The 26,844-nt window shown below is 40.7% G+C and overlaps 1 protein-coding gene across 3 annotated transcripts in view; it reads right to left on the reverse strand.

Moving 5' to 3' along the window:
* The window catches only part of SLC39A9 (solute carrier family 39 member 9), a 66,800-nt gene that overhangs the window by 36,087 nt on the left and 3,869 nt on the right, over nucleotides 1–26,844 (reverse strand). For 2 of the 3 annotated variants that reach the window (XM_023182728.2, XM_023182737.1), the window contains exon 2: nucleotides 1,869–1,977. In XM_023182728.2, the coding sequence (XP_023038496.1) occupies nucleotides 1,869–1,977 (109 nt within the window). Of the gene's footprint in view, nucleotides 1–1,868; nucleotides 1,980–26,844 lie in introns of those variants that run through there. The other variant, XM_023182747.1, reaches the window with a different exon arrangement.

A 26,844-nucleotide genomic window follows, 5' to 3' on the forward strand; every position in this document is an offset into this window, starting at 1 on the left:
ATAGCTTAAACCCAAGAGATTTGAGCTGTGATCGCAAAACTGGACGATAGCCTAGGCGACAAAGTGAGACCCTGTCTCAAAACAAACAAATAAAAAAACAAACAAAAAACCCCCAACTATACCTGAAACATGGTTTGTAAATTATATCTCAAACTGATATTAAAATAACACAAAGAAACTATACTTGAAGCATTTCTTTCCTCTACTCCAGTGTTTCTAAAACTTGTTTCATAAGAATCGCAGACAATTTGTTAAAAATAGATATTACCTTTGTGAGGCCGAGGAGGGCAGATCACCAGGTCAGGAAATCGAGACCATCCTGGCCAACACGGCGAAACTCCGTCTCTACTAAAAATTCCAAATAATTAGCTAGGTGTGGTGGCGGGCGCCTGTAGTCCCAGCTACTCATGAGGCTGAGGCAGGAGAATGGCGTGAACCCAGGAGGCGGAGCTTGCAGTGAGCCGAGATTGCACCACTGCACTCCAGCCTGGTTGACAAAGCAAGACTCCATCTCAAAAAAAAAAAAAAAAAAAAAAAAGGTCTTCCCAGGATCCTTCCTGGAGATTAAGGAATCTAGGCTGGAAGTCAGGAAATTATACTTTTAAAATGTACCTCTTCCTCAAGGAATTTTCATTATCAGACAATTTTAGAAAACAAAGTGCCATTCATAAAAGGACAAATACTAGGACAGTGATTTCTATAGTGGAATCATATCCTAGAAAACTTCAAGATGACCCACTAGAATATGAAAGAAAATATTGTTCTTCTATGTATATTTAAATCTCAGGCCTCAAAAACGTTCCTATTTTAGGAGTGTATTTTATAATGTACACATTAAATCAGTGCAATAGTGCATGTAAATCATTCCCCACTCCTCCTGTAGGATGTGTGACCATAAAAAAGTAGAGACCACTGCTGTAAGGTAAAGACCACTGATTTATTATTGTTCCCCAACACAGCTGACCACTCCTCAGCCCCTGTCCTATCTTGCAACACTTCTGCAATCCTCATTTATATCTGCCAAAACTCTTTGTCTATCAAACCCCGGCCTAAGAGCATCATCATTCTGGATGAAGGACACAGTTCTTTTCCTCTACCAATATGTGAAAAAGTATTTATTATATTGTATCTAGTAAGAAATTTAGAAGTGCCTACCTCTTTATACTATTCTTAACATCTGGTAGACTTGGTGCTTGAGGATTCAGCTCACGGATTTAACAGCTGTGATGTCAATCCTTCACAGGAAACTGTGAAGTTTCATGACATGTAGTAATCAGATTTTGCTAAGTTGCAAATGTAAATCAAGTATGCTTTTCAGCTGTATGAAGGACCAAATTACTTTGCTGGTGAGTGAACCAAGCTGACCACCAAGCATTTACTCTCACACAGCTATACTGTTCCCTCTGCTTGTTGCTATTAGGGTCAGGAAAGTCCTCTTTAATTTTTCAGTTATCCTTTACTGCATGGGTCCTCACCAATTATCTATAAAGTTTACTGTAAAGGGTCCTTAAATTTAAATATTTATATCTATATATTTTTAAATTAGCAAAAAATGCAGCCACTATCATGTGGGATTTGGGAAGTGCTTGAGTAAGCATGAAAAAAGAACTGTCACAACTTAAAATGACTCATATTCATGCACTATGGCAAACAGACATTAAGTGGTATTCATGATTTGGGGCATTCAGTTCACAAACTGCTAAGGATGTGTTCAATATCAAAGATATCAAGATATCTCTCAACAATTCTTCTCAGGTTAGAACTCTATGGTAAACATGAACTGTGCTCAGAAAACATAGCACTAAGCTTCATCCTGCTAACCCTCCAAGTCAATAACATGTCTCAAACAAGGTTCTTCTCTTTCTCACCCTCAAGAATATCTTCATAAAGGGCATGTACTCCTTCAGGCACAATGACTGCCAGAGCAGTTCCACAGAGAAGGCCAGCACCCAAAACAGTCACCAGCTTCAGTCGTTCCTGGAGAGAAAACAAATCATTGCAAACTTTGATTAATGAATGGGGAAAAGTTTCTGAAGTATCTGTAATCAAGACTGTGAGCTTCTCATTTGTGAGACCAACATCTACAATAGACAGTGAAGCTAAAAAATGATCAATTTCATGAGTAATGCCAATTAAAACAAAGAGATGAATTTTTCTTTTTGAGACAGAGTCTTGCTCTGTTGCCCAGGCTTGAGCACAGTGGTGCAGTCTCAGCTCATTGCAGGCTTTACCTCCCAGGTTCCAGCAATTATCCTGCCTTAGCCTCCCGAGCAGCTGGGATTACAGGCGTGCACCACCACATCCAGCTAATTTTTGTATTTTCAGTAGAGACAGGGTTTCACCATGTCGGCCAGGCTGGTCTCCAACTCCTGACCTCAGGTGATCCGCCTGCTTTGGTCTCCCAGAGTGCTCATTTGGTCTCCCAGAGTGCTGGGATTACAAGCGTGAGCCACGGTGCCCGACTGAGATGAAATTTTTTAAATGACTAGGTTAACAATGATTTGGAAAAATGTCTACTATCCATGATAGGGAGAATGAGTACACTTTAATACTCATTAAATGTGAATTTAAATCTCAGGCCTCTCAGGAATGTGAATTGCTACAACCTTTGGAGACCACAATTTGGCATTCAGATTTAAAGCCTCAAAAATGTGAACTCTTTGATCCAGAAATTTTACTTCTAGAAATTCACCCTAAGAAAGAATTATGCAAAAATGACCACTGTGCTTATTACTAATGCAAACCTGAAAATAAACGTCCAATAAAGGAGACTGGCTAAATAAACTATAAATTTCATCAAGAGTACCACACCACTCAGCCATTAAAAATTAAGAAATAAATATGTTAATAGATATAGGAAGTCATGATATGCTGCTATGAGGAAAAAGCTAATGGCAATCAGTATGTATTGATAATCTCATATTTATAAAAAATATATATGTAAGTAGAAAATATATATGTAAGTAGAACAAATTACATTAAACATCAACAATTTTTTACTTAAAATTTATAATTTGCAATATATAAATACATAACTTATAAAACATAATTTATCTACAATAAACATGTATTACTCATACGATGAAAAAAATGTATTTAGATATCAATGCTAAAATTCTTCTGTGGTTTTAATCCAACTTAATCCCAATTGTTGTCTTTTTACCCAAATTTGAGAGACTCCATCTTGTCATACAAAAAGATTAGGTTTCAAAGTTTCTTGAAGCAGCAGTATACCCTAATATGGCTTCCTGGGATCTCAGAAGTATGAAAAATGATTTTAAAAACTACAACTAGGTGGGTGGATCACCTGAGGTCAGGAGTTAGAGACCAGCCTGGCCAACACAGTGAAACCCCGTCTCTACAAAAATACAAAAATTAGCCAGGCATAGTGGCGTGTGCCTGTAATCCCAGCCACTTGGGAGTCTGAGACTGGAGAATCACTTGAACCCAGGAGGTGAAGGTCGCAGTAAGCAGAGATTGTGCCACTGCACTCCACCTTGGGTGACAGAGCAAGACTCCATTTCAAAACAAAACAAAACAAAACAAAAACACCTGCAAGGAGAGCCAGGCATGGTGGTGTGCACCTGTAGTCTCAGCCGCTCGGGTGGTGGAAGCAGAGGATCATTTAAACCCAGGAGTTCAAGACTATAGTGTGCTATAATCACATCTGCTATAATCACTGCACTCCAGGCTGGGCAACATAATAAGAGCTGTCTTTAAAAAAAATAAAAAATAATAAAAAACTACAAGAAGCCAGACATAGTAGTACACACTACTATGTTGTTCCAGATATGGGGAGGCTGAGGCTATAGTGAGCTATGATCTTGCTGAATTATACTCAAGCCTGGACAACATAAAGAGACCCCATTTTTGAAAACAAAACCACAAGGGAATAATTATATATGTTGCTTATGAAAAAGTTTCAATAATTTAATGGTACATCATGTACTTCATCTGTTTGTTTAAGAGCTTAGTTAGCAAGCAAGTGGTCTGTTCCAAGATGGCCAAATAGGAACAGCTCTGGTCTGCAGCTTGCAGCATAATCGACACAGAAGACAGGTGATTTCTGCATTTCCAACTGAGATACCAGGTTCATCTCATTGGGACTGGCTGGACAGTGGGTGCAGCCCACGGAGGGTGAGCCGAAGCAGGGTGGGGTATCACTTCACCTGGGAAGCACAAGGGGTTGGGAGATTTCCCTTTCCTAGCCAAGGGAAGCCGTGACAGACTGTACCTGAAAAATCAGGAGACTGCCACCCAAATACTGCGCTTTTCCAACAGTCTTAACAAACAGCACACCAGGAGATTATATCCCGCTCCTGGCTTAGCGGGTCCCATGCCCATGGAGCCTTGTTCACTGCTAGCACAGCAGCTCAAGATCGAACTTTGAGGAGACAGCCTGGCTGGGGGAGGGGCGTCTGCCATTGCTGAGGCTGGAGTAGGTAAACAAAGCAGCCAGGAAGTTGGAACTGGGTGGAGCCCACTGCAGCTCAGCGAGGCCTATCTGCTTCTGTAGACTCCACCTCTGGGGGTAGGGGCATAGCTGAACAAAAGGCAGCAGAAACTTCTGCAGGCTTAAACGTTTCTGTCTGACAGCTCTGAAGAGAGGAGTGGTTCTCCCAGCATGGTATTTGAGCTCTGAGAACGGACAAGACCGCCTCTTCAGACTCCCTCCACAAGTGGTTCCCTGACCCCCGTGTAGCCTAACTGGGAGATACCTCCCAGTAGGGGCCGACTGACACCTCATACAGCCAGGTGCTCCTCTGAGACGAAGCTTCCAAAGGAAGGATCAGGCAGCAATATTTGCTGTTCTGCAATATTTGCTGTTCTGCAGCCTCTGCTGGTGATACCCAGGCAAACAGGGTCTGGAGTGGATCTCCAGCAAACTCCAACAAACCTGCAGCTGAGGGACCTGACTGTTAGAAGGAAAACTGTTAACAGAAAGGAATTGCATCAACATCAACAAAAAGGACATCCACACCAAAACCCCATCTGTAGGTGACCATCATCAAAGACCAAAGGTAGATAAAACCACAAAGATGGGGAGAAATCAGAGCAGAAAAGCTGAAAATTCTAAACACCAGAGCTCCCCTTCTCCTCCAAAGGATTGCAGCTACTCACCAGCAACGGAATAAAGCTAGATGGAGAATGACTTTGACAAGTTGACAGAAGTAGGCTTCAGAAGGCCGGTAATAACAAACTTCTCTGAGCTAAAGGAGGATGTTCGAACCCGTCGCAAGGAAGCTAAAAACCTTAAAAAAAGATTAGACAAATGGCTAACGAGAATAAACAACGTAGAGAAGACCTTAAATGACCTGATGGAGCTGAAAACCATGGCGCGAGAACTACACGACACATGCACAAGCTTCAGTAGCTGATTTGATCAGTGGAAGAAAGGGTATCAGTGATTGAAGAGCAAATTAATGAAATGAAGCAAGAAGAGAAGTTTAGAGAAAAAAGGCGTAAAAAGAAATGAACAAAGCCTCCAAGAAATATGGGACTATGTGAAAAGACCAAATCTACATTTGATTGGTGTATCTGAAAGTGATGGGGAGAATGGAACCAAGTTGGTAAACACTCTTCAGGATATTATCCAGGAGAACTTCCTCAACCTAGCAAGGCAGGCCAACATTCAAATTCAGGAAATACAGAGAGCACCCCAAAGACACTCCTCAAGAAGAGCAACCTCAAGACACATAATTGTCAGATTCACCAAGGCTGAAATGAAGGAAAAAATGTTAAAGGCAGCCAGAGAGAAAGGTCAGGTTACCCACAAAGGGAAGCCCATCAGACTAACAGCAGATCTCTCAGCAGAAACTCTACAAGCCAGAAGAGAGTGGGGGACAATATTCAACATTCTCAAAGAAAAGAAATTTCAACACAGAATTTAATATCCAGCCAAACTAAGCTTCATAAGTGAAGGAGAAATAAAATCCTTTACAGACAAGCAAATGCAGAGAGATTTTGTCACCACCAGGCCTGCCTTACAAGAGCTCCTGAAGGACGCACTAAACATGGAAAGGAACAACTGGTACCAGTTACTGCAAAAACATGCCAAATTGCAAAGACCATTGATGCTAGGAAGAAACCGCATCAACTAATGGGCAAAACAACCAGCTAACATCATAATGACAGGATCAAATCCACACATAAGAATATTAATCTTAAATGTAAATGGGCTAAATGCCCCAATTAAAAGACACAGACTGGCAAATTGGATCAAGAGTCAAGACCCATCAGTGTGCTGTATTCAGGAGACCCATCTCATGTGCAGAGACACATATAGGCTCAAAATAAAGGGATGGAGGAAGATCTATCAAGCAAATGGAAAGCAAAAAAAAAAAAAAGCAGGGGTTGCAATCCTAGTCTCTGATAAAACAGACTTTAAACCAACAAAGATCAAAAGAGACAAAGAAGGCCATTACATAATAGTAAAGGGATCAATGCAACAAGAAGAGCTAACTATCATATATGCACCCAATGCAGGAGCACCCAGATTCATAAAGCAAGTCCTTAGAGACCTACAAAGAGACTGAGACTTCCACACAATAATAATGTGAGATTTTAACACTCCACTGTCAATATTAGATCAACGAGACAGAAAGTTAACAAGGATATCCAGGACTTGAACTCAACTCTGCACCAAGCAGACCTAATAGACATCTACAGACCTCTCCACCCCAAATCAACAGAAAATACATTATTCTCAGCACCACATCGCACTTATTCCAAAATTGACCACATAGTTCGAAGTAAAGCACTCCTCAGCAAATGTAAAATCACAACAAACTGTCTCTCAGACCACAGTGCAATCAAACTAGAACTCTAAGAAACTCACTCAAAATCATTCAACTACATGGAAACTGAACAACCTGCTCCTGAATGACTACTGGGTAAATAATGAAATGAAGGCAGAAATAAAGATGTTCTTTGACACCAATGAGAACAAAGACACAATGTACCAGAATCTCTTGGACACATTTAAAGCAGTGTGTAGAGGGAAATTTATAGCACTAAATGCCCACAAGAGAAAGCAAGAAAGATCTAAAATCAACACCCTAACATTGCAAAAGAACTACAGAAGCAAGAACAAACACATTCAAAAGCTAGCAGATGGCAAGAAATAACTAAGATCAGAGCAGAACTGAAGGAGATAGAGATGCAAAAAATCCTTCAAAAAAATCAATGAATCCACGAGATGGTTTTTTGAAAAGATCAACAAAATTGATAGACTGCTAGAGCAAGACTAATAAAGAAGATAGATGAATCAAATAGACACAATAAAAAATGATAAAGGGGATATCACCACCGATCCCACAGAAATACAAACTACCATCATAGAATACTATAAACACTCTAAGCAAATAAACTAGAAAATCTAGAAGAAATGGATAAATTCCTGGACACATACACCTTCCCAAGACTAAATCACAAGTTGAATCCCTGAATAGATAAATAACAGGCTCTGAAATTGAGGCAATAATTAATAGCCTACCAACCAAAAAAAGTCCAGGAACAGACAGACTCACAGCTGAGTTCTACCAGAGGTACAAAGAGGAGCTGGTACCATTCCTTCCGAAACTATTCCACAATCAATAGAAAAAGAGGGAATCCTCTCTAACTCGTTTTATGAGGCCAGCATCATCCCGATACCAAAGCCTGGCAGAGACACAACAACAAAAAGAGAATTTTATAAGACTATTCCTGATGAACATTGATGCGAAAATCCTCAGTAAAATACTGGCAAACTGAATCCAGCAGCACATCAAAAAGCTTATTCACCAAGATCAAGTTGGCTTCATCCCTGGGATGCAAGGCTGGTTTAACATATGCAAATCAATAAACATAATCCATCACAGAGACAGAACCAAAGACAAAAACCACATGATTATCTCAATAGATGCCGAAGAGACCTTCGACAAAATTCAACAGCCCTTCATGCTGAAAACTCTCAATAAACTAGTATTGATGGGATGTATCTCAAAGTAGTAAGTTATTTATGACAAATCCACAGCCAATACCATACTGAATGGGCAAAAACTGGAAGGATTTCCTCTGAAAACTGGCACAAGACAGGGATGCCCTCTCTCACCATTCCTGTTCAACATAGTGTTGGAAGTTCTGGCCAGGGCAATCAGGCAAGAGAAATAAATAAAGGGTATTCAATTAGGAAAAGAGGAAGTCAAATTGTCCTGTTTGAGGATGACATGATTGTATATTTAGAAAACCCCATCGTCTCAGCCCAAAATTTCCTTAAGCTGATAAGCAACTTCAGCAAAGTCTCAGGACACAAAATCAATGTGCAAAAATCACAAGCATTCCTCTAAACCAATTAACAGAGAGCCAAATCATGAGTGAACTCTCATTCACAATGGCTACATAGAGAAATAAAATACCCAGGAATCCAACTTGTAAGGGATGTGAAGGACCTCTTCAAGGAGAACTACAAACCACTGCTCAACGAAATATAAGAGGACACAAAAAAATGGAAGAACATTCCATGCTCATGGATAGGAAGAATTTATATCGTGAAAATGGCCATAATGCCCAAGGTAACTTACAGATTCACTGCCATCTCCATCAAGCTACCAATGACTTTCTTCACAGAATTGGAAAAAACTACTTTAAAGTTCATATGGAACCAAAAAAGAGCCCCCATTGCCAAAACAATCCTAAACCAAAAGAATAAAGCTGAAGGCACCATGCCTACAAGGCTATAGTAACCAAAACAGCATGGTATTGGTACCAAAACAGAGAGATAGACCAATGGAACAGAACAGAGCCCTCATAAATACCACCACACATCTACAACCATCTGATCTTTGACAAACCTGGCAAAAAACAAGAAATGGGGAAAGGATTCCCTATTTAATAAATGGTGCTGGGAAAACTGGCTAGCCATACATAGAGAGCTGAAACCGGATCCCTGCCTTACACCTTATACAAAAATTAATTCAAGATGGATTAAAGACTTAAATGTTAGACCTAAACCCATAAAAACCCTAGAAGAAAATCTAGGCAGTACCATTCAGGACACAGGCACGGACAAGGACTTCATGACTAAAACACCAAAAGCAATGGCAACAAAAGCCAAAATAGACAAATGGGATCTAATTAAACTAAAGAGCTTCTGCACAGCAAAAGAAACTACATCAGAGTGAACAGGCAACCTACAGAATGGGAGAAAATTTTTGCATCTACCCATCTGACAAAGAGTTAATATCCAGAATCTACAAAGAACTTAAACAAATGTACAAGAAAAAATGAAACATCCCCATCAAAAAGTGGGCAAAGGATATGAACAGACACTTCTCAAAAGAAGACATTTATGTAGCCAACAGACACATGAAAAAATGCTCATCACCACTGGTCATCAGAGAAATGCAAATCAAAACCACAATGAGATACCATCTCATACCATTTAGAGTGGCAATCATTAAAAAGTCAGGAAACAACAGATGCTGGAGAGGATGTGGAGAAACAGGAATGCTTTTACACTGTTGATGGAAGTGTAAACGAGTTCAACCATTGTGGAAGACAGTGTGGCGATTCCTCAAGTATCTAGAACTAGAAATATCATTTGACCCAGCCATTCCATTATTGGGTATATACCCAAAGGATTATAAATCATGTGAGTATAAAGACACATGCACATGTCTGTTTGCTGCGGCACTATTCACAAGAGCAAAGACTTGGAATCAACCCAAATGTCCATCAACGACAGACCGGATTAAGAAAATGTGGCACATATGCACCATGGAATACTATGCAGCCATAAAAAAGGATGAGTTCATGTCCTTTATAGGGACATAGATGAAGCTGGAAACCATCATTCTGAGCAAACTATTGCAAGGACAGAAAACCAAACACTACATATTCTCACTCGTAGGTGGGAATTGAACAATGAGAACACTTGGACACAGGGCGGGGAACATCACACACCAGGGCCTGTCATGGGGTGGGGGCTAAGGGAGGGATAGCGTTAGGAGAAACACCTAACGTAAATGACGAGTTAATGGGTGCAGCAAACCAACACAGCACATGTATACATATGTAACAAAGCTGCACATTGTGCACATGTACCCTAGAACTTAAAGTACAATAATAATAATAAAGAGGTTAGTTAGCAAAAACAGTAGCTCTGTTATCTCTGATATATTACTGAACTTCTGACTGAGAGGCTGGGGGCCTAACTAGCTTTTGTAAATATTATCTCTATGGGAAAATAGTTTTTTAGCTGAAAGGCTGGTTGAAACATTACTCCCTCCTTGTTTGGAGGGGAAGAAAGGGATCAATGTATCTACTGAAAAAGGGGGAACTAGAGCTGCAATGTCAACACTAACTAATACATGCCGTATAGCAAGAGGAGAATCCCCCCTGATCCCCAGCACACAGCCAGGTCAACCCTTATACATTCAGAATGGCTACTGGGTACTTGTAAACTGAGAGTATTCTAGTGGTTGGGGTACTGGCTTGGGAGGCAGAACAGACTCCATGACACAGACAAAGGATTTGTATTTGAAGTAGAAAGAACTTCTACAACTCAATAATAAAAGACAAATAACCAATTAAAAAATGGGTAAAACACTGAACAGACACTTCACAAAAGATGTATGAATGGCTAATAAGCCCATGAAAAGGTGCTCAACATCATTTAGTCATCAGAAAAAATGTAAATCAAAACTATGCAAGATATCTTTTCACATTCATTAAAATGCCCAAAATTGAAAAGACTGACAACTCTAAATAATTACAAGATATACAGCAACTGGAAAACTCACACATTGCTGGTGGCAGCATAAAATGGTACAACCACTTTGGAAAATTAGCAATCTCTTATCAAGTTAAACTAGCATTCCCCTTTTGAGTATTTACTCAAAAGAAATGAAAACATATGCCCACAAAAAACTTGTACAAGAATATTCATAGAAGCTACATCAAGAATAGCCACAATCTGGAGGAGATGTCCATTGACAGGAGAATGGATAAACAAATTGCGGTATATTTAAACAATGGACTACCACTTGGCAATAAAAAGGAATAAACTACGGCTACAGATAGCACATAAATGAATAAATCTCATAAACATTTTCCTGATGTTTGTGTGAAAGAAGCCTTACACAAAAGAATATGTACTGTATGAATCAATGTATATGAAGTTTAAAAACAGGCCAAACTAATCTGTAACAATTGAAATCAGAACAGTGACTGCCTCTGGTGACCAGGGATGAAAGGGTGGCCACACAGTGGGGATTCACTGGAAAGTGGCATCAGGTTACTTTCAAAAATAATAGATATGTTCTAAATCTTGATTGGGATGTGAGTTACATTTGTAAACATTTGCTAAAATTCATCAAATTATATTAAGATCTGTACCTTTCACTCTATAAAATTATCTATTTATAAAAAAATTAACTGGGTAGTAATATACTCAGCCAGGATTTCTGAAAGGATTCATTTTAGAACCATTCAGTTTTAATAAGGCTTCTTTCTTCATGGCAGGTCTCTGAAATCAAGGTCAGAGATCTAATTTGAACACTAAAAGGCACTTCCAAAAATTTTCCTTAAACAATCTCATCTGCCGTTCAGATATTTCTTTTTTTTTGAGACGGAGTCTCGCTCTGTCGCCCGGGCTGGAGTGCAGTGGCCGGATCTCAGCTCACTGCAAGCTCCGCCTCCCGGGTTTACGCCATTCTCCTGCCTCAGCCTCCCGAGTAGCTGGGACTACAGGCGCCCGCCACCTTGCCCGGCTAATTTTTTGTATTTTTTTAGTAGAGATGGAGTTTCACCAGGTTAGCCAGGATGGTCTCGATCTCCTGACCTTGTGATCCGCCCGTCTCGGCCTCCCAAAGTGCTGGGATTACAGGCTTGAGCCACCACGCCCAGCCCAGATATTTCTTAAAAATAATTCACCACAATTTTATGTCAATAACATCATGGGGAAACCAGTGGTGTCCACAATTCTGGATCAACCCACAATTTACTAGGCACTTACCAAGTGCTTCACAATATTCTACTCTGGGGTCACATGAAAAACTACATTGAGATAAGTTTTAAAAGCAGAAGAGTTTGAGACCAGCCTGGCCAGCATGGCAAAACGCTGTCTCTACGCTGTCTCTACTGCTGTCTCTACAAAAATTAGCCGGGTATGATGGTGCACAACTGTAGTCCCAGCTACTCATGAGGCTGAGAGAGGAGAATCGCTTGAACACAGGAGGCGGAGGTTGCAGTGAGCTGAGACTGTGCCACTGCACTCCAGCCTGGGTGACAGACCAACACCCTGTCTCAAAACAAACAAACAAAAAGAATATGAAATATAAACAGGAGTTTGGTGCAAATTTTTAGAAAGCCACAGTAAAGATTTTTATTAATCTTTAGACCCATGTTTTAAAAATAGGGATATTAGCTACCAAAGTTATCAATTCAAATTAAAGAACTGGAAGAAAATATAAAAAATCATTTTCTCTCAGTATATAGATGGAGAATCGAAGGCCAAAGACGAGAAGTGATTTGCCCAAGATCACATGACTAAGCTAGTTACTGGTTACAGGGATGATTAGATTCAGCATTGCACTCCATGACAATGTTCACTGCATAGCATGATACATACAATCCACTGTAAAAAAATTTATCTCCAAAAAAGATGACACTCATGCAACCTTTCAAAATAGTATGAATCAGCAAAATCCCTCAGCAACATCAAGAGAAGAAACAAAATTATAAATAGTTATAATTCTTCTCTATTGACAGTTTCTAATGGTCCATAACAAAATAAAATAAGGACAATACAGTGAGCACATCATAAAGCTTTATTTCTTCAATGTAAAGAACTATTTTTTATTCTGAGATTATGTCCTACCTAATTTTGGTTAAAATGTCCTTTTTTTAAAGAAATTATGGTGACCAGTTTTTGTTTTTTTAGTGTCCTTACACGGCAAAATTAAAAGGAGGTAATCCTGTATCAATTCTTTGGAAAAAAAAAAATTTTTTTTTTGAGATGGAGTCTCACTCCGTAGCCCAGGCTGGAGTGCAGTGGCACGATCTCAGCTCACTGCAAGCTCTGCCTCCCAGGTTCACACCATTCTCCCGCCTCAGCTTCCAGAGTAGTTGGGACTACAGGTGCCCGCCACCACGCCCGGCTTATTTTTTGTGTTTTTAGTAGAGACGGGGTTTCACCGTGTTAGCCAGGATGGTCTCAATCTCCTGACCTCGTGATCCCCCTGCCTTGGCCTCCCAAAGTGCTGGGATTACAGGTGTGAGCCACCGCGCCTGGCCGATTCTTTGAAATTTTAAATATGTGACTGATCTATGAAACCCAAAAGCTGGAAAATCCTGATCTAAGTGCAAACATGAAATTATAATACCATCAAACATTCAGAAACAAAGAATTTCAGTTTGTAGGAAGAGACCATCAAGGTAAATCTGAATGAATCATCTAGCTTTGTAGTATTTCCTTCGAAGAAAGGCAGCCTGAGGTAAAACTACTGTATTGTTTTCAGTTCAGTTTGAAATTAAGTGCATTTATTTACCAAATGAAGTTAAACATCCACTCAACACTATGTTTACTGTTTGTCCCTATAACCCCTTCCCCACAAAATTATCAATTCTGTCAGGGCAGAGATCTTTAATTTACTGCTAAATTATCAATTTATAAGGAAGTATCTGGCACATAGCAGTTTCCCCTAAATATTTATTGAAAGAAGGAATTAAATGCCCACCACCATGCAAAGCACTAGGGACTTGGTACCGGCCACTGGGCTCTGAAATAAACAATTACACAAATGTAGTGGAACATCTTTAGGATATTTGTGCCAGGAAATAGACCTCATATATTCCTTGTAAGTGTAACTATATCAAGAATTTTCAGTGATTAGTTGATTCAGAATTGATAGTTTCACTCAAGAGGCATGCCAATACATTTAATAAAGGGCCATAGGCCGGGCACAGTGGCTCATGCCTGTATCCCAGCACTATGTGAGGCTGAGGCAGGCAGATCACGAGGTCAAGAGATCGAGACCATCCTGGCCAACATGGTGAGACCCCATCTCTACTAAAACTACAAAAATGAGATGGGCGTGGTGGCGTGTGCTGGTAGTCCCAGCTACTTAGGAGGCTGAGGCAGGAGAATTGCTTGGACCCGAGAGGCAGAGGTTGCAATGAGCCGAGATCGTGCCACTGCACTCCAGCCTGGTGACAGAGTGAGACTCCATCTCAGAAATAAAATAAAATAAAAGCCCATAATACAATTTCATATAAATACATTTAATTAAGAACTATAGCTGGGCGCGGTAGCTCACGCCTGTAATCCCAGCACTTTGGGAGGCCGAGGTGGGCGGATCACGAGGTCAGGAGATCGAGACCATCCTAGTTAACACAGTGAAACCCCGTCTCTACTAAATATACAAAAAAATTAGCAAGGCATGGTGGCGGGCGCCTGTAGTCCCAGCTACTCAGGAGGCTGAGGCAGAAGAATGGCGTGAACCCGGGAGGCGGAGCTTGCAGTTGAGCAGAGATTGCGCCACTGCACTCCAGCCTGGGCGACAGAGCAAGACTCCGTCTCAAAAAAAAAAAAAAAAGCATAACAGAATTTCATCATAATAAATGTGAGGCAATGCTGTCATTTGTCTTAACAGTGCAAACATCTTCTATGACATATATTTTTCCCAAGGAGCTCAAAACTCCTTAGGAAAGGAGTTTTGTTAGTTATTTATTTACTATTTACTTTTTTTTTGAGACAAAGTCTTGCTCTGTGGCCCAGGCTGGAGTGAAGAGACACAACTCGGCTTACTGCAGCTACCACCTCCAGGTTCAAGCAATTCTCCTGCCTCAGCCTCCCGAGTAGCTGAGATTACAGGTACATACCACCACGCCTGGCTAATTTTTTTGTATTTTTAGTAGAGACAGGGTTTCACCATTTTGGCCAGGCTGGTCTCAAACTCCTGACCTTAGGTGATCCACCCGCCTTGACTTCCCGAAGTGCTGGGATTATAGGGATGAGACACTGCACCCAGCCTGTTTTTGGTTTTGTTTTGTTTTGTTTTTTGAGGCAGAGTCTCACTCTGTCACCCAGGCTGGAGTGCAGTGGTGCGATCTCAGCTCGCTGCAAGCTCTGCCTCCCGGGTTCACGCCATTCTCCTGCCTCAGCCTCCCCAGTAGTTGAGATTACAGGCGCCCACCACCACCCCCGGCCAATTTTTTGTATTTTTTTTTAGTAGAGACGCGGTTTCACTGTGTTAGCCTGGATGGTCTTGATCTCCTGATCTCGTGATCCGCCCGCCTCGGCCTCCCAAAGTGCTGGGACTACAGGTGTGAGCCACCGCGCCCAGCCTGTTTTTTTTTTTTTTTTTTTTTTTGAGACAGCTCTGTCACCCAATCTAGAGTGCAGGTGCATAGATCACAGCTCACTGCAGCCTCAAACTCCTGGGCTCAAGTGATCCTCCCACTCTAGCTTCTCAAAGCCACTGGTGTGCACCACCATGCCCAACTAATTTTTAAATCAGCCTGGTCTCAAATTCCTGAACTCAAGTGATCCTCCCACCTCAGCCTCCCAAAGAGCTGGGATTACAGGCCACTGTCCCCAGTCTCAGTCCTTGTTTTAATCTTCAGCAAAGCAATGTAAAGATTGTCCTACAAAATTTTTATCAGCTTGATAAATGTCTATGAGCCTTTTCATGGCAACCAATATTACAGAAACAACAGTTTTGATGAACAGAACCAGCAGTCCAAAAAAAAAGCATTACTGCCAATTGCAATTTTTGTTTTAATTTGAAAAAACAAAATTCTTTACCTGATCATTTTGACTCAATCTGATTTATTTTAAGCACTAGAATTGTGGTTTCATGTATTTGTATGGCTGTATTCTTCCACACAACTTGGGATTCAATCTCAAGTTGTATTTATATTAAAGTTAACAAAATGCTGACAGGTTCTCTCTTTTGCTTACAGTAAATCACTAAAAAGTTTATTTACATGGAGAACTACAAATTCCAAGTGTCACTGAAGATGAAAAGAGAGTTCCCAAAGCAACAATTTCTGTCAGTGAAATGAAGTATTTGCTCAGGAGAGGCATGAACTGTGCAATGCCATTGGTTTTATGTTATCTCATTTTAGAAGTTCACAGTTGCAGCCTGACTGAACCAAAGGATCTGCCAAATATATTAATTAAAACAACAGCTTGCACTCTATGCCATTAACCATCAGCGTAAGCTTTGAAGTCAGTTTAATTTCTTGGCAGACACTAACGTAGTTAAATGGTCTTTCTTTCCCTGCTCACAGAAACAGTCAACAAATTGGTTCACCAAAAGACAAGCCAACAATTTTAAAAGCTTTTTTTTTTTTTTGGGGGGATGGAATCTCACTCTGTGACCCAGGCTGGAGGCAGTGGTGCCAATCTGGCTCACTGTAACCTCTGCCTCCCAAGTTCAAGCGATTCTCCTGCCTCAGCCTCCTGAGTAGCTGGGATTACAGGCGTGTGCCATCATGCCCAGCTAATTTTTGTATTTTTAGTAGAGACAGGGTTTCACCATGTTGACCAGGCAGGTCTCGAACTCCTGACCTCAAGTGATCCACCAGCCTTGGCCTCCCAAAGTATTGGGATTACAGGCATGAGCCACCGCATCCAGCCTTTAAAAGCTTTTGATATGGAAAACATTTTATCTCAATCTTCCTTGTGCCATGCCCATTTTAGTAGTCAAAACGTCAACTACAGCTTCCTAAAAAAAAAATCAGAGGTACATCTCCTATCATAAGAATGATCCCTTCAAAGTTTCAGTCACTGAAGAGATAAAATATCACAGGTTATGAAGTAACTCTGGTTCAGGCAACAAAGTTTTCCCCCATATTCTTACAAACAAATCTGCTTCAAGAAACAGGTATTTCCTAATGTCAATTTAGCCACTACATTATCTGCTGCTAAGTGTTAGTAACAGATAATAAAGAAAACTCAGATCTAATTTGGTTCTTCAAGTCCTTACAGCTGAAACAAGATGCCAAAAAAGTTTCCTGGCTCTAAGTAGCAGCTGTGTGACACAGGACAAGTCTTTAACCTTCCTGGGCTTCATGGCCTCCTCTGTAAGAAGGGACTACTGCTACTAATATTATTATTATGTAGGAGCAGGATATTAGTGCAACTTAGCTGAGTAGGTGTTGTTATTACTTGTCTTCAACATCACAGTAACATGCAAAAAAAGCTTCTAAGCTCCTCCACTGCAAGAATAACACAAGTTCCAGTGAACAAAGCTACAATTCTGCCATGTTGCCAGGGGCATGTAAGCTTCCTATTTCCTAACTCATCTGACATCAAGGTTACTTAACACCCTGTAAGGCAGTAATAACAAGCAAGTATTTTATTAATGCCATTTCCTCCAATCTTGGAAAATAAAATTAATTTACTTTTCTTTTTGCATAAAATTCCTTTCTAAACATAAAAGAACTAAATATAAATCCCATACGATTGTTTGATGTAACCACAAAGTCAAAACAAATAAAAACCCATTGAAAAATAACCTGGAAAAGCATTGCCAATAAATATATCATTGATACATAAGAAGTTCAACTAAACTGAGCAGACTAAAATAGTAAATATAGCTTTTCCTCTATGAAATTAGTACAGTTTTAAAAATGAATAATGATAAAGTTTGTGAGAATACAGTGTTATTTGCATGTGTTGGAAAAATGCATTTTTAAAAACTGATAATATAGATTGAGAACCTTCTGAAGAACATTCATGCCGTTTAGCTCTATCATTCTATCCCTGAAAAAATAATCTGAAATATGGTCAATGCTTGAGACAAAAAAATATTCGTGCAACACTATTATCATGACAAAAATGTAAAAACAAATTAATTGCATATTAAGAATTTCTGTACATAATTGAATGTAATGAGGACATTTTAAAAAATGCCCAAGGCTTGGCACAGTGTCCCCTACCTGCAATCCCAGCACTTTGGGAAGCCAAGGCAAGAGGATTGATTCCTTGAGTTCAGGAGTTCGAGACCAGCCTGGGCAACATAGTGAGCCCTCACCTCTACAAAAAATATAAAAATTAGCTGGGCCTGGTGGCACATGCCTGAGTCCCAGCTACCAGGGAGGCTGAGGTAGAAGGATGGCTTGAGCCCAGGGGGTGGAGGTTGCAGTGAGCCAAAACAAACATGCCACTGCAATCCAGTCTGGGTGACAAAGTGAGACCTTGCCTTAACAACAACAACAAAAAATGCCTAGAACAAGTTTTTAAGAATAAAGGAAAATGCTTATGATATACTACCAGGTTATAAAAGGGAGAATGTAAATTACACATATCAACCACAATCAATTATGTTAAAAATGCAAACAAATAGAAAAAAAGAAACAAAAATGTTATTAGTGATTCTAATTGAACAGTAGAATAATACTTTTATTTTCCTTTTATACATTACCATATTTTCTAAATTTTCCACAGTGTCTTTTAAAAAATTGTTAATTTAATTAGAGGCTATATAAATAGGGGCTTTGTACTTACTAAACTTGAGGCCCACTTTCCTTATCTACAAGTGGGACAAGAATTCTTCCCTTTCAAGGTTACTGTTAAAATTAACGTAGAACCTGACATATCAGTTGATATGTAGTCATTATTATACTAAAGTCAAATTAAAGAATAGTGTCTTTAATGTGAACATAGAGATGTTTTCCCCTCTAGCAAGTGGTTCTAAACAACTGCCCTTTGACGTTGTGTAACAATTCAAAATGTTTTTCAGTCTCTCCCACCCCCACTACCATGCTGTAACTTATTTCCTCTACTTGCTTGCCCACCCCTTCTACATGCAGAGAGATTAGAAATCAGGCAGTCTAGAGGCTTGTCGACTCACAAACATGGGTTGTTTGGCCCACGCACTGATGCAATATTTGAGTAAATAGCCAAAGGGTAAAATTCAGGAGACTTAATATAAAAATCCAGATTTCCAGCTTTGGAAAAATAGGAAGACTTGGTGTTGTCAAATGATATGTGCTCTTTAAATGCCCACAGTTCTCACTTCTCCCTAATGACTCCCAGGCACTGACAGTGAAGGTCAGCTGCCATATATCATGACACCAGGGCTGTCTTATTTTACTCTGGCTTAATTCTCTGTTCAGCCTTATTTGATTTATGATCCATTACCCACCTGTATCAGTCAGGGTCCTTTCATGAAAGAGAAAGCATAAAGTAATTTGAAGAGAGAAGGTTTAACATAAAGAATACCTACAAAAGGAACCTGGGCATGGTGGCTCATACCTGTAATCCCAGCACTTTGGGAGGCCAAGGTGGGTGGATCAACTGAGGTCAGGAGTTTGAGACCAGCCTGACCAACATGGCGAAACTCTGTCTCTATTAACAACACAAAAATTAGCCGGGCGTGGTGGTGGGCAGCCGTAATCTCAGCTACTTGGGAGGCTGAGGCAGGAGAATCACTTGAACCCAGAGACAGAGGTCGTGGTGAGCCAAGATTGTACCACCACACTCCAGCCTGGGCAACAGAGCAAGACTCCATCTCAAAAAAAGAAAGAAAGAAAGAAAGAAAAAAAGAATACTTATGAAAGCATAAAAGGGGACTAGAATTATGAGGAATTGACTAAAAGAGAACCATACAGAATATAATAGCAGGGCAGGGCGTGGTGGCTCATGCCTGTAATCCCAGCACTTTGGGAGGCCAAGGCAGATGGATCGCCTGAGGTCGGGAGTTCAAGACTAGCCTGACCAACACAGAAAAACTCTGTCTCTACTAAAAATACAAAATTAGCCAGGTATAGTGGCAGGCACCTGTAATCCCAGCTACTTGGGAAGCTGAGGCAGGAGAATCGCTTGAACGTGGGAGGCGAAAGTTGCGGTGAGCCAAGATCGCACTACTGCACTCCAGCCTGGGCTACAAGAGCGAAACTCCATCTCCCCCACAAAAAAAGAATATAATAGCAGATATATGGGGCAGCTACTATCCTAGCACTGAGATAAGAGTGCTCAAAGAAGAGGCCCCGCAAAGGCTGAGATCCAAACTCTGCTGAAGAGAGGATGGGTGGGGCTCTGCGAATGGCAGAGAAGTTTCTGTAGTGCCATGCTGGTGGAACCTGCTGGAAATCTGTACTCGATGTTTTGGGAAAAGTGTTCATGGGAAAGTGGCTCACCAGCAAGACTATAAAACCACCCAAGGGGAGTGCCAGGGGAAACTACCAACTGCTGTGTGCGTGAGGACTGTGTGCAGCAGGAGCCTGGGGCTGAAGAAGCCTTTGGTGGTGCAGGAGCTGGGTCTCAGGGAAGTCTGGCTAGATGCTGGGAAAGCCACAGTCACATGTGTTGCAGGAACCTGTGCTGAAGAAGCTGGGTGCATCGCAGGAACTGGACACGGGGGAGGGTGCCTGTGCTACAGGAATTGGTGCCGGGCAAGTGTGGCAGAACCAAGAAAGAAAACCACTTCCACTTACAATTTCTCTCCAGTACCCCTTGCAGACAAAGCATAACATTGTGCCAGCTGGTAGAGGAAAAATATTTACGGGGCCCAGATGCGTTTTTGCAGAGTAGTCAGTGAAGACTGAATTTAAAGCTGAGAGGAAATAAATTGATAACTGGCCCACCAGCCTACCAGAATTACATAAAAAAGATACACAGGAGCCAAATGAGAACCAGGAACAGTAGAGAGCAAACAAAATGCTTGTTCTTCAGGCTATTTGGCTAATCAGAGACTTTGCTGGTCCTTTAGATGAATGTGGCTTCTGGATGGCCAAGTTCTACACAAGGGAGGTGCTACCAAAATTCTTCTCCTTCATCATCATTATAGTAACATTTATTAAGTACTTACTATGTCAGGCATTTCTATTACAGTCACTTTACATATATTAGCTCATTCATCCTCAAAACAATCTTATGAGGTAGGTACTTCTATTGTCTCCACTTTAAAGGAAACAGAGACATAGAAAGTTCAATTTGTCCAGGTTTACACAGCCAGTAATGGCAGAGTCATAATCTGAACCTATGTAGTCTAGCTCCAGAATATATAATCTTTTTTTTTTTTTTTTTTTTTGAGACAGAGTCTCGCTCTGTTGCCCAGGCTGGAGTGCAGTGGTGCAATCATGGCTCACTGCAACCTCCGCCTCCCAGGTTCAAGTGATTCTCCTGCCTCAGCCTCCCGAGTAGCTAGGACTACAGGCATGTGCCATCACGTCCAGCTAATTTTTGTATTTTTAGTAAACACGAGGTTTCAACATGTTAGCCAGGATGGTCTTGATCTCCTGACCTCATGATCCACCCACTTTGGCCTCCCAAAGTGCTGGGATTACAGGCATGAGCCACTGCCCCCGGCCCAGAATATATAATCTTAAACACTACGCTAAATTGCTCCTCTACAAGACATATTTAATTGTTCAGTTTTTGGCTTTTAGGATCTGTCTTCTTTCCCCAATTTGTCTCTGTCAAATGCATAAAGAATTAATGAAAGGAGTATACAACAAGGTGCAGGAGCTAGGGTACAATGTTTTGGTTAATAGAAAATTAACCTCAGGCTGGGCATGGTAGCTCACATCTGTGATCCCAGCACTCTGGGAGGCCAAGGCAGGTAGATCACCCAAGGTCAGGAGTTCGAGACCAGCCTGGCCAATATGGTGAAACTCTGTCTCTACTAAAAACACAAAAATTAGCTGGGTGTGGTGGCAGGCACCACCCAGCTACTTGGGAGGTTGAAGCAAGAGAATCTCTTGAACATGAGAGGTTGCAGTGAGCCGAGATCGTGCCATTGCACTCCAGCCTGGGCAACAAGAGCGAAATTCTGTCTCAAAACAAAAAAAAAGAAAAAGACAATTGGCCAGGCGCAGTGGCTCGAGCCTGTAATCCCAGCACTTTGGGAGGCCAAGGCAGGCAGACCACCTGAGGTCAGGAGTTTGAGACCTGCCTGACCAACATAGAGAAACCCTGTTTCTACTAAAAATACAAAATTGGTGGGGCGTGGCGGTGCATGCTTGTAATTCCAGCTACTCGGGAGGCTGAGGCAGGAGAATCACTTGAACCTGGGAGGCGGAGGTTGCAGTGAACCAAGACTGCACCATTGCACCCCAGCCTGGGCAGCAAGAGCGAAACAGGAAAGGGAAAGGGAAAAGGGAAAGGAAAACCTTAGATAAAACTTAGATAAATACAGAGTTTGCAACAGATAGTTTGATGTAATTATCTATTAGTTATCTATTAGTTACCATGAAGACCTTTTCATTTAAAAATGAATTTCCATATAAGGATTTCCAGGGCTGGGCGTGGTGGCTCACGTCTGTAATCCCGGAACTTTCAGAGCCCGAGGCAGGTGGATCTCAAGATCAGGAGATCTAGATCATCCTGGCTAACATGGTGAAACCTCATCTCTACTAAAAATACAAAACATTAGCTGGTTACGGTGGTGCGCACCAGTAATCCTAGCTACTGGCGAGGCTGAGGCAGGAGAATCGCTTGAACCTGGGAGGGGGAGGTTGCAGTGAGCTGAGATCGTGTCACTGCACTCCAGCCTGGGCAACAGAGCAAGACTCCGTCTCAAAAAGAAAAAAAAAAAAAAAGAATTTCCAGCCCAACTAATACTTATTTCCATTTTATTTCAATAAAGTTAAAAATTGAGTATTAGTATTCAAGCAGGATTGAGATTTCTATAATTTCATTACAGGTTTTAAGAAATACCAGTACTCATACTTAGTACTACTACTTTTTTTTTTTTTTTTTGGACAGAGTCTCGTTCTGTTGCCCAGGCTAGAGTGCCATGGTACAATCTCAGCTCACTACAACCTCCGCCTCCAAGGTTCAAGCAATTCTCCTGCCTCAGCCTCCCAAGTAGCTGGGATTACAGGCATGAGCCACTGTGCCCAGCCAATACATGTTACCTGAAATTCCAGACTGGGCTGAAGGGGACCTTGCCATTCAACAAAAGTCTCATCACTAAATTCTTTAATTAGAGGAGAGGTTAAGACTATCATATATAGAAACATTCTTAATCCATTTCAGGTCATCTTCTCTTGAAAAGGATGTCACTTCTTGAACAGCACAATTTATGACTAACCTGTGAAGATGTCAAGTGTGAAATTGATCTTGGATAGTTCACAACGAGAACTAATTCAGATTCCAAATTGTCAGGTGTTAATTTAAAGGGCATCTAAGACATATTAACTTACTTCTTACAGGTTTCAATGGTATTTGGAGATTGTTTACCTCTGGAGTCTCAAGTTCTACTCCACTGACTAGGCAGAAAGCATGAGACATACTGTGGAAAGTATGAAAGATGTTCCTAATTTGGGGAGCTAAAGGCATCAATTTAGATAGATCCTATTTTCATTCCTTCTTTACACAGCGTTCATTAGGAAAGGCAACATTTAGGCAACATCACCTCTACCACAGTCTGTGACCTCTCCAAGCCTGAGCTTGTTCATTTGTAAAGTGAGGTTTAACAGTATCTCATAGTCTTGCCCTGAGGACTAATTAGATAGTGTACATCAGTGCCTGGTACACAGAAAGAGCTCAATAAACATTATTAATATTATTATGCAGATAAGTCTTAATTATGTTTGTCAATATAGTATCCTGGAGAAAACAAAGTTTTTCAGGAAAACAATACTGAATCATATTGTATCCGCATTTTATCTGATCCAAACTTAGTTTTATCAAAGATCCTTATGAAACAAGAATCTGTAGTTCAATCTGAGAAAAGACAAGCTGATGATTTCTTTCCAGATATGATAAATTTACTGAGATTGCAAAGTTTAAAATCTTATAATTTACGTTCATTCATCTGAGACAGGGTCTCACTTGTTGCCCAGGTTGGTCTCAAACTCCTGGCCTCGAGCAGTTTTCCAACTTCAGCGTCCTAAAGCACTGGAATTACAGGTATAAGCCACTACGCCTGGCCCAAATCTTAGAATTTACAAATGAAATTCCAAACAGGTATAAAATCTCTTGTATTACCATAAGAGGGTAAGAGCAATGTACCAGACAACACAAAAGTCCTTAAAAATGTAACTTTGCCAAATCTACATCAAAGAGAACCTATTGTAGAGGCAGAAGCATACTGAACAAATTTGTTCTTCAGACACAATAAACCTTTGATTTGAGGGTAACTCAAACCCCTAAAGAGACTTACTATGAATGAGTCAGTTATTATAAATCAGACACTGATATGACTTGGTTGGGTCCCCACCCAAATCTCAGCTTGAGTTGCAGTTCCCACGTGAGGGACCTGGTGGGAGGTAATTCAATCATGGGGATGGTTACCCTCACGCTGTTCTTGTGATAGTGAGTTCTCATGAGAGCTGACGGTTTTATAAGGGGCTTTCCCTATTTTGCTCAGTACTTCTCCATCCTGCCGCCCCATGAAGAAGGATGTGTTTGCCTCCTCTTCTGCCATGATTGTAAGTTTCCCTAGGCCTCCCCAGCTATGCTGAATTGTGAGTCAATTAAACTTCTTTCCTTTATAAATTACCCAGTCTCAGGTACGTCTTTATTAGCAGTACAAAAATGGACTAATACAGACACAAAACTTTAAAACATGAAAGAACAAAACAAAGCTTAAAATGAGAGTAAATATAATGAAGAAAAGAAAGTTAAATACTAAGAAAAATACTATAAAGCAGGGAGGGTAGAGGAAAAGCTCTGGCCTCTCCAAATAGAATGGTAAATAGTAATGCAAACCAAACCCCAAAATAACACCTTCGGATTCCAAAAAAATTGCCGAGAAGTTTCCATGACTGAGAAGGGGAGGAGGGGGAGGAGCTTTACCATTATTAAGTCTGTTTCCAAATAAAAGGCTTAACAATTATAAATTAGAACAAAGTTATAAAAATGAAAATCTTTAAAAGTTTTTCTAATCAGTATTGAGAATCTGCCTCAACATTTTTGAAAGTTTTTATTACGTTCTAGACATAGTGTTAAGCCTGTGCTTATATTATTTCAACCTCACAACAATTCTAGAAGGTCATTTAACAGAAGAGACTTGGATTTTAATAGCTTGTTCAAGTAGTAACACTGATTCTGAATGATACTGTCTCAGACAGTCCCTTTTGAAATTAGCGCATTATTAATCATATTCAACTGCAAAATCACTCTAAGAATAGCACTACCTTCATCTGCCAACTTACGGATTTATGCTGTTGGTTATTTTAGGGAGTAGGTCTCCCTATGTTGTCAGTGGCTATTCACAGGCACACTCATAGCTCACTGCAACCCTGAACTCTTGGGCTCAAGTGATCCTTCCACATCAGCATTTGGAGTAGCTGGGACTAACTGGTGTGTACCACTACACTCACCTTTGCTAGGTTTTTTTTGTTTGTTTGTTTTTTTGAGAGGGAGTTTCGCTCTTGCCGCCCAGGTTGGAGTGCACTGGCACAATCTTGGTTCACTGCAACCTCCGCCTCCCAGGTTCAAGTGATTCTCCTGCCTCAGCCTCCCAAATAGCTGGGATTACAGGCATGCGTCACCATGCCCAACTAATTTTGCATTTTCAGTAGAGACGGGGTTTCTCTGTGTTGGTCAGGCTGGTCTCGAACTCCCGATCTCAGGTGATTCGCCTGCCTCGGCCTCCTAAAGTGCTGGGATTACAGGCGTGAGCCACTATGCCTGGCCTGCTTTACTGTTTTAATACATGAAAAGTGTGGCATTATAATTCAAACTGGACTGCAATAAGAAAAGTATGGAAACTGAGATAAAGCCTTCAGAAATTTTTAGAGCAATATGATTATTACAATTATAGTAGTAATTTTTTATCTGTTGAATTGAACAACAATACATTTGGGCTTGTATTCTCTGCCTTTTACTTCATTTTCCTACTATTTCATTTTTATAAGTGTATTGGTATGGATTGAAATAAAAATTAAAAACAAAAACTGATCCTCTACCAGGCAGTTTGAGGAATACTACTGTAGAGCTCCGAGCCAAAAACAGCTTTCTCTCTGTTACCAGCTCTGTGACAAAGAGGAGACATACTCAGGTGAGTAACAACCCTCAGACAAGCAATCTGAAATTCCACTTGGGCCATCTGTTTTTGTATCAGCTCCATTTATCAACTGGAGCAGCACCCAGTTTATAGTAGGTAATATAGGCTCTCAACCTACTTATGTAACATTGTTATTTAGAGCGAAAGAAAACTACTCATTAGCAATTCAATTGAAAAAACATAAGATAGTGTTAACTGTAAACCAGTGTGTCTCACTCCCTTACCAAACCAGACTTAATTTGTATAAAGCATGCTTTGGCCTCCTTTGTTTTTTTTTTTTATTCTTTATTTTTTTATTTTTTTCTGAGATGAAGTTTTGCTCTTGTTCCCCAGGCTGGAGTGCAATGGTGGGATCTCGGCTCACTACAACCTCCGCCTCCTGGGTTCAAGCAATTCTCCTGCCTCAGCCTCCTAGGATTACAGGCGCGTGCCACCACACTCAGCTAATTTTTGTATTTTTAGTAGAGACGGGGTTTCGCCATGTTGGCCAGGCTGGTCTCCAACTCCTGACCTCCGGTGATCCGCCCGCCTCAGCCTCCCAAAGTGCTGTGATTACAGGCGTGAGCTACCGCACCTGGCTGACCTCCTTTAAAAGTTAAAAGTGTTTCTCTTTCCCATATACTGAAAACATTAACATCCTGATTATCATAGTTACTTACAATTGCATTTGAGAATCAGATTTTTTTCCCTTTGTTTTATAAATTTTTAAGGCATGAAGGTACAGTTGCCAGGTCAAAGTGCAAGGAAGAAGGCCACAAAAGTATCAAGAAAGGTAGTTTTGGGGTGAAGAGAAACTGACAGAGAAATCAATGTCACATAAACCTCTTGGCGGTCACATCTGGCAGGTAGACCGACCCCACCACTACTGCAATTTCAGACTACCTGATTTTAACTT

This window comes from Piliocolobus tephrosceles, chromosome 6 (genome assembly GCF_002776525.5).
Source record: "Piliocolobus tephrosceles isolate RC106 chromosome 6, ASM277652v3, whole genome shotgun sequence".
Lineage (NCBI taxonomy): Eukaryota > Metazoa > Chordata > Mammalia > Primates > Cercopithecidae > Piliocolobus > Piliocolobus tephrosceles.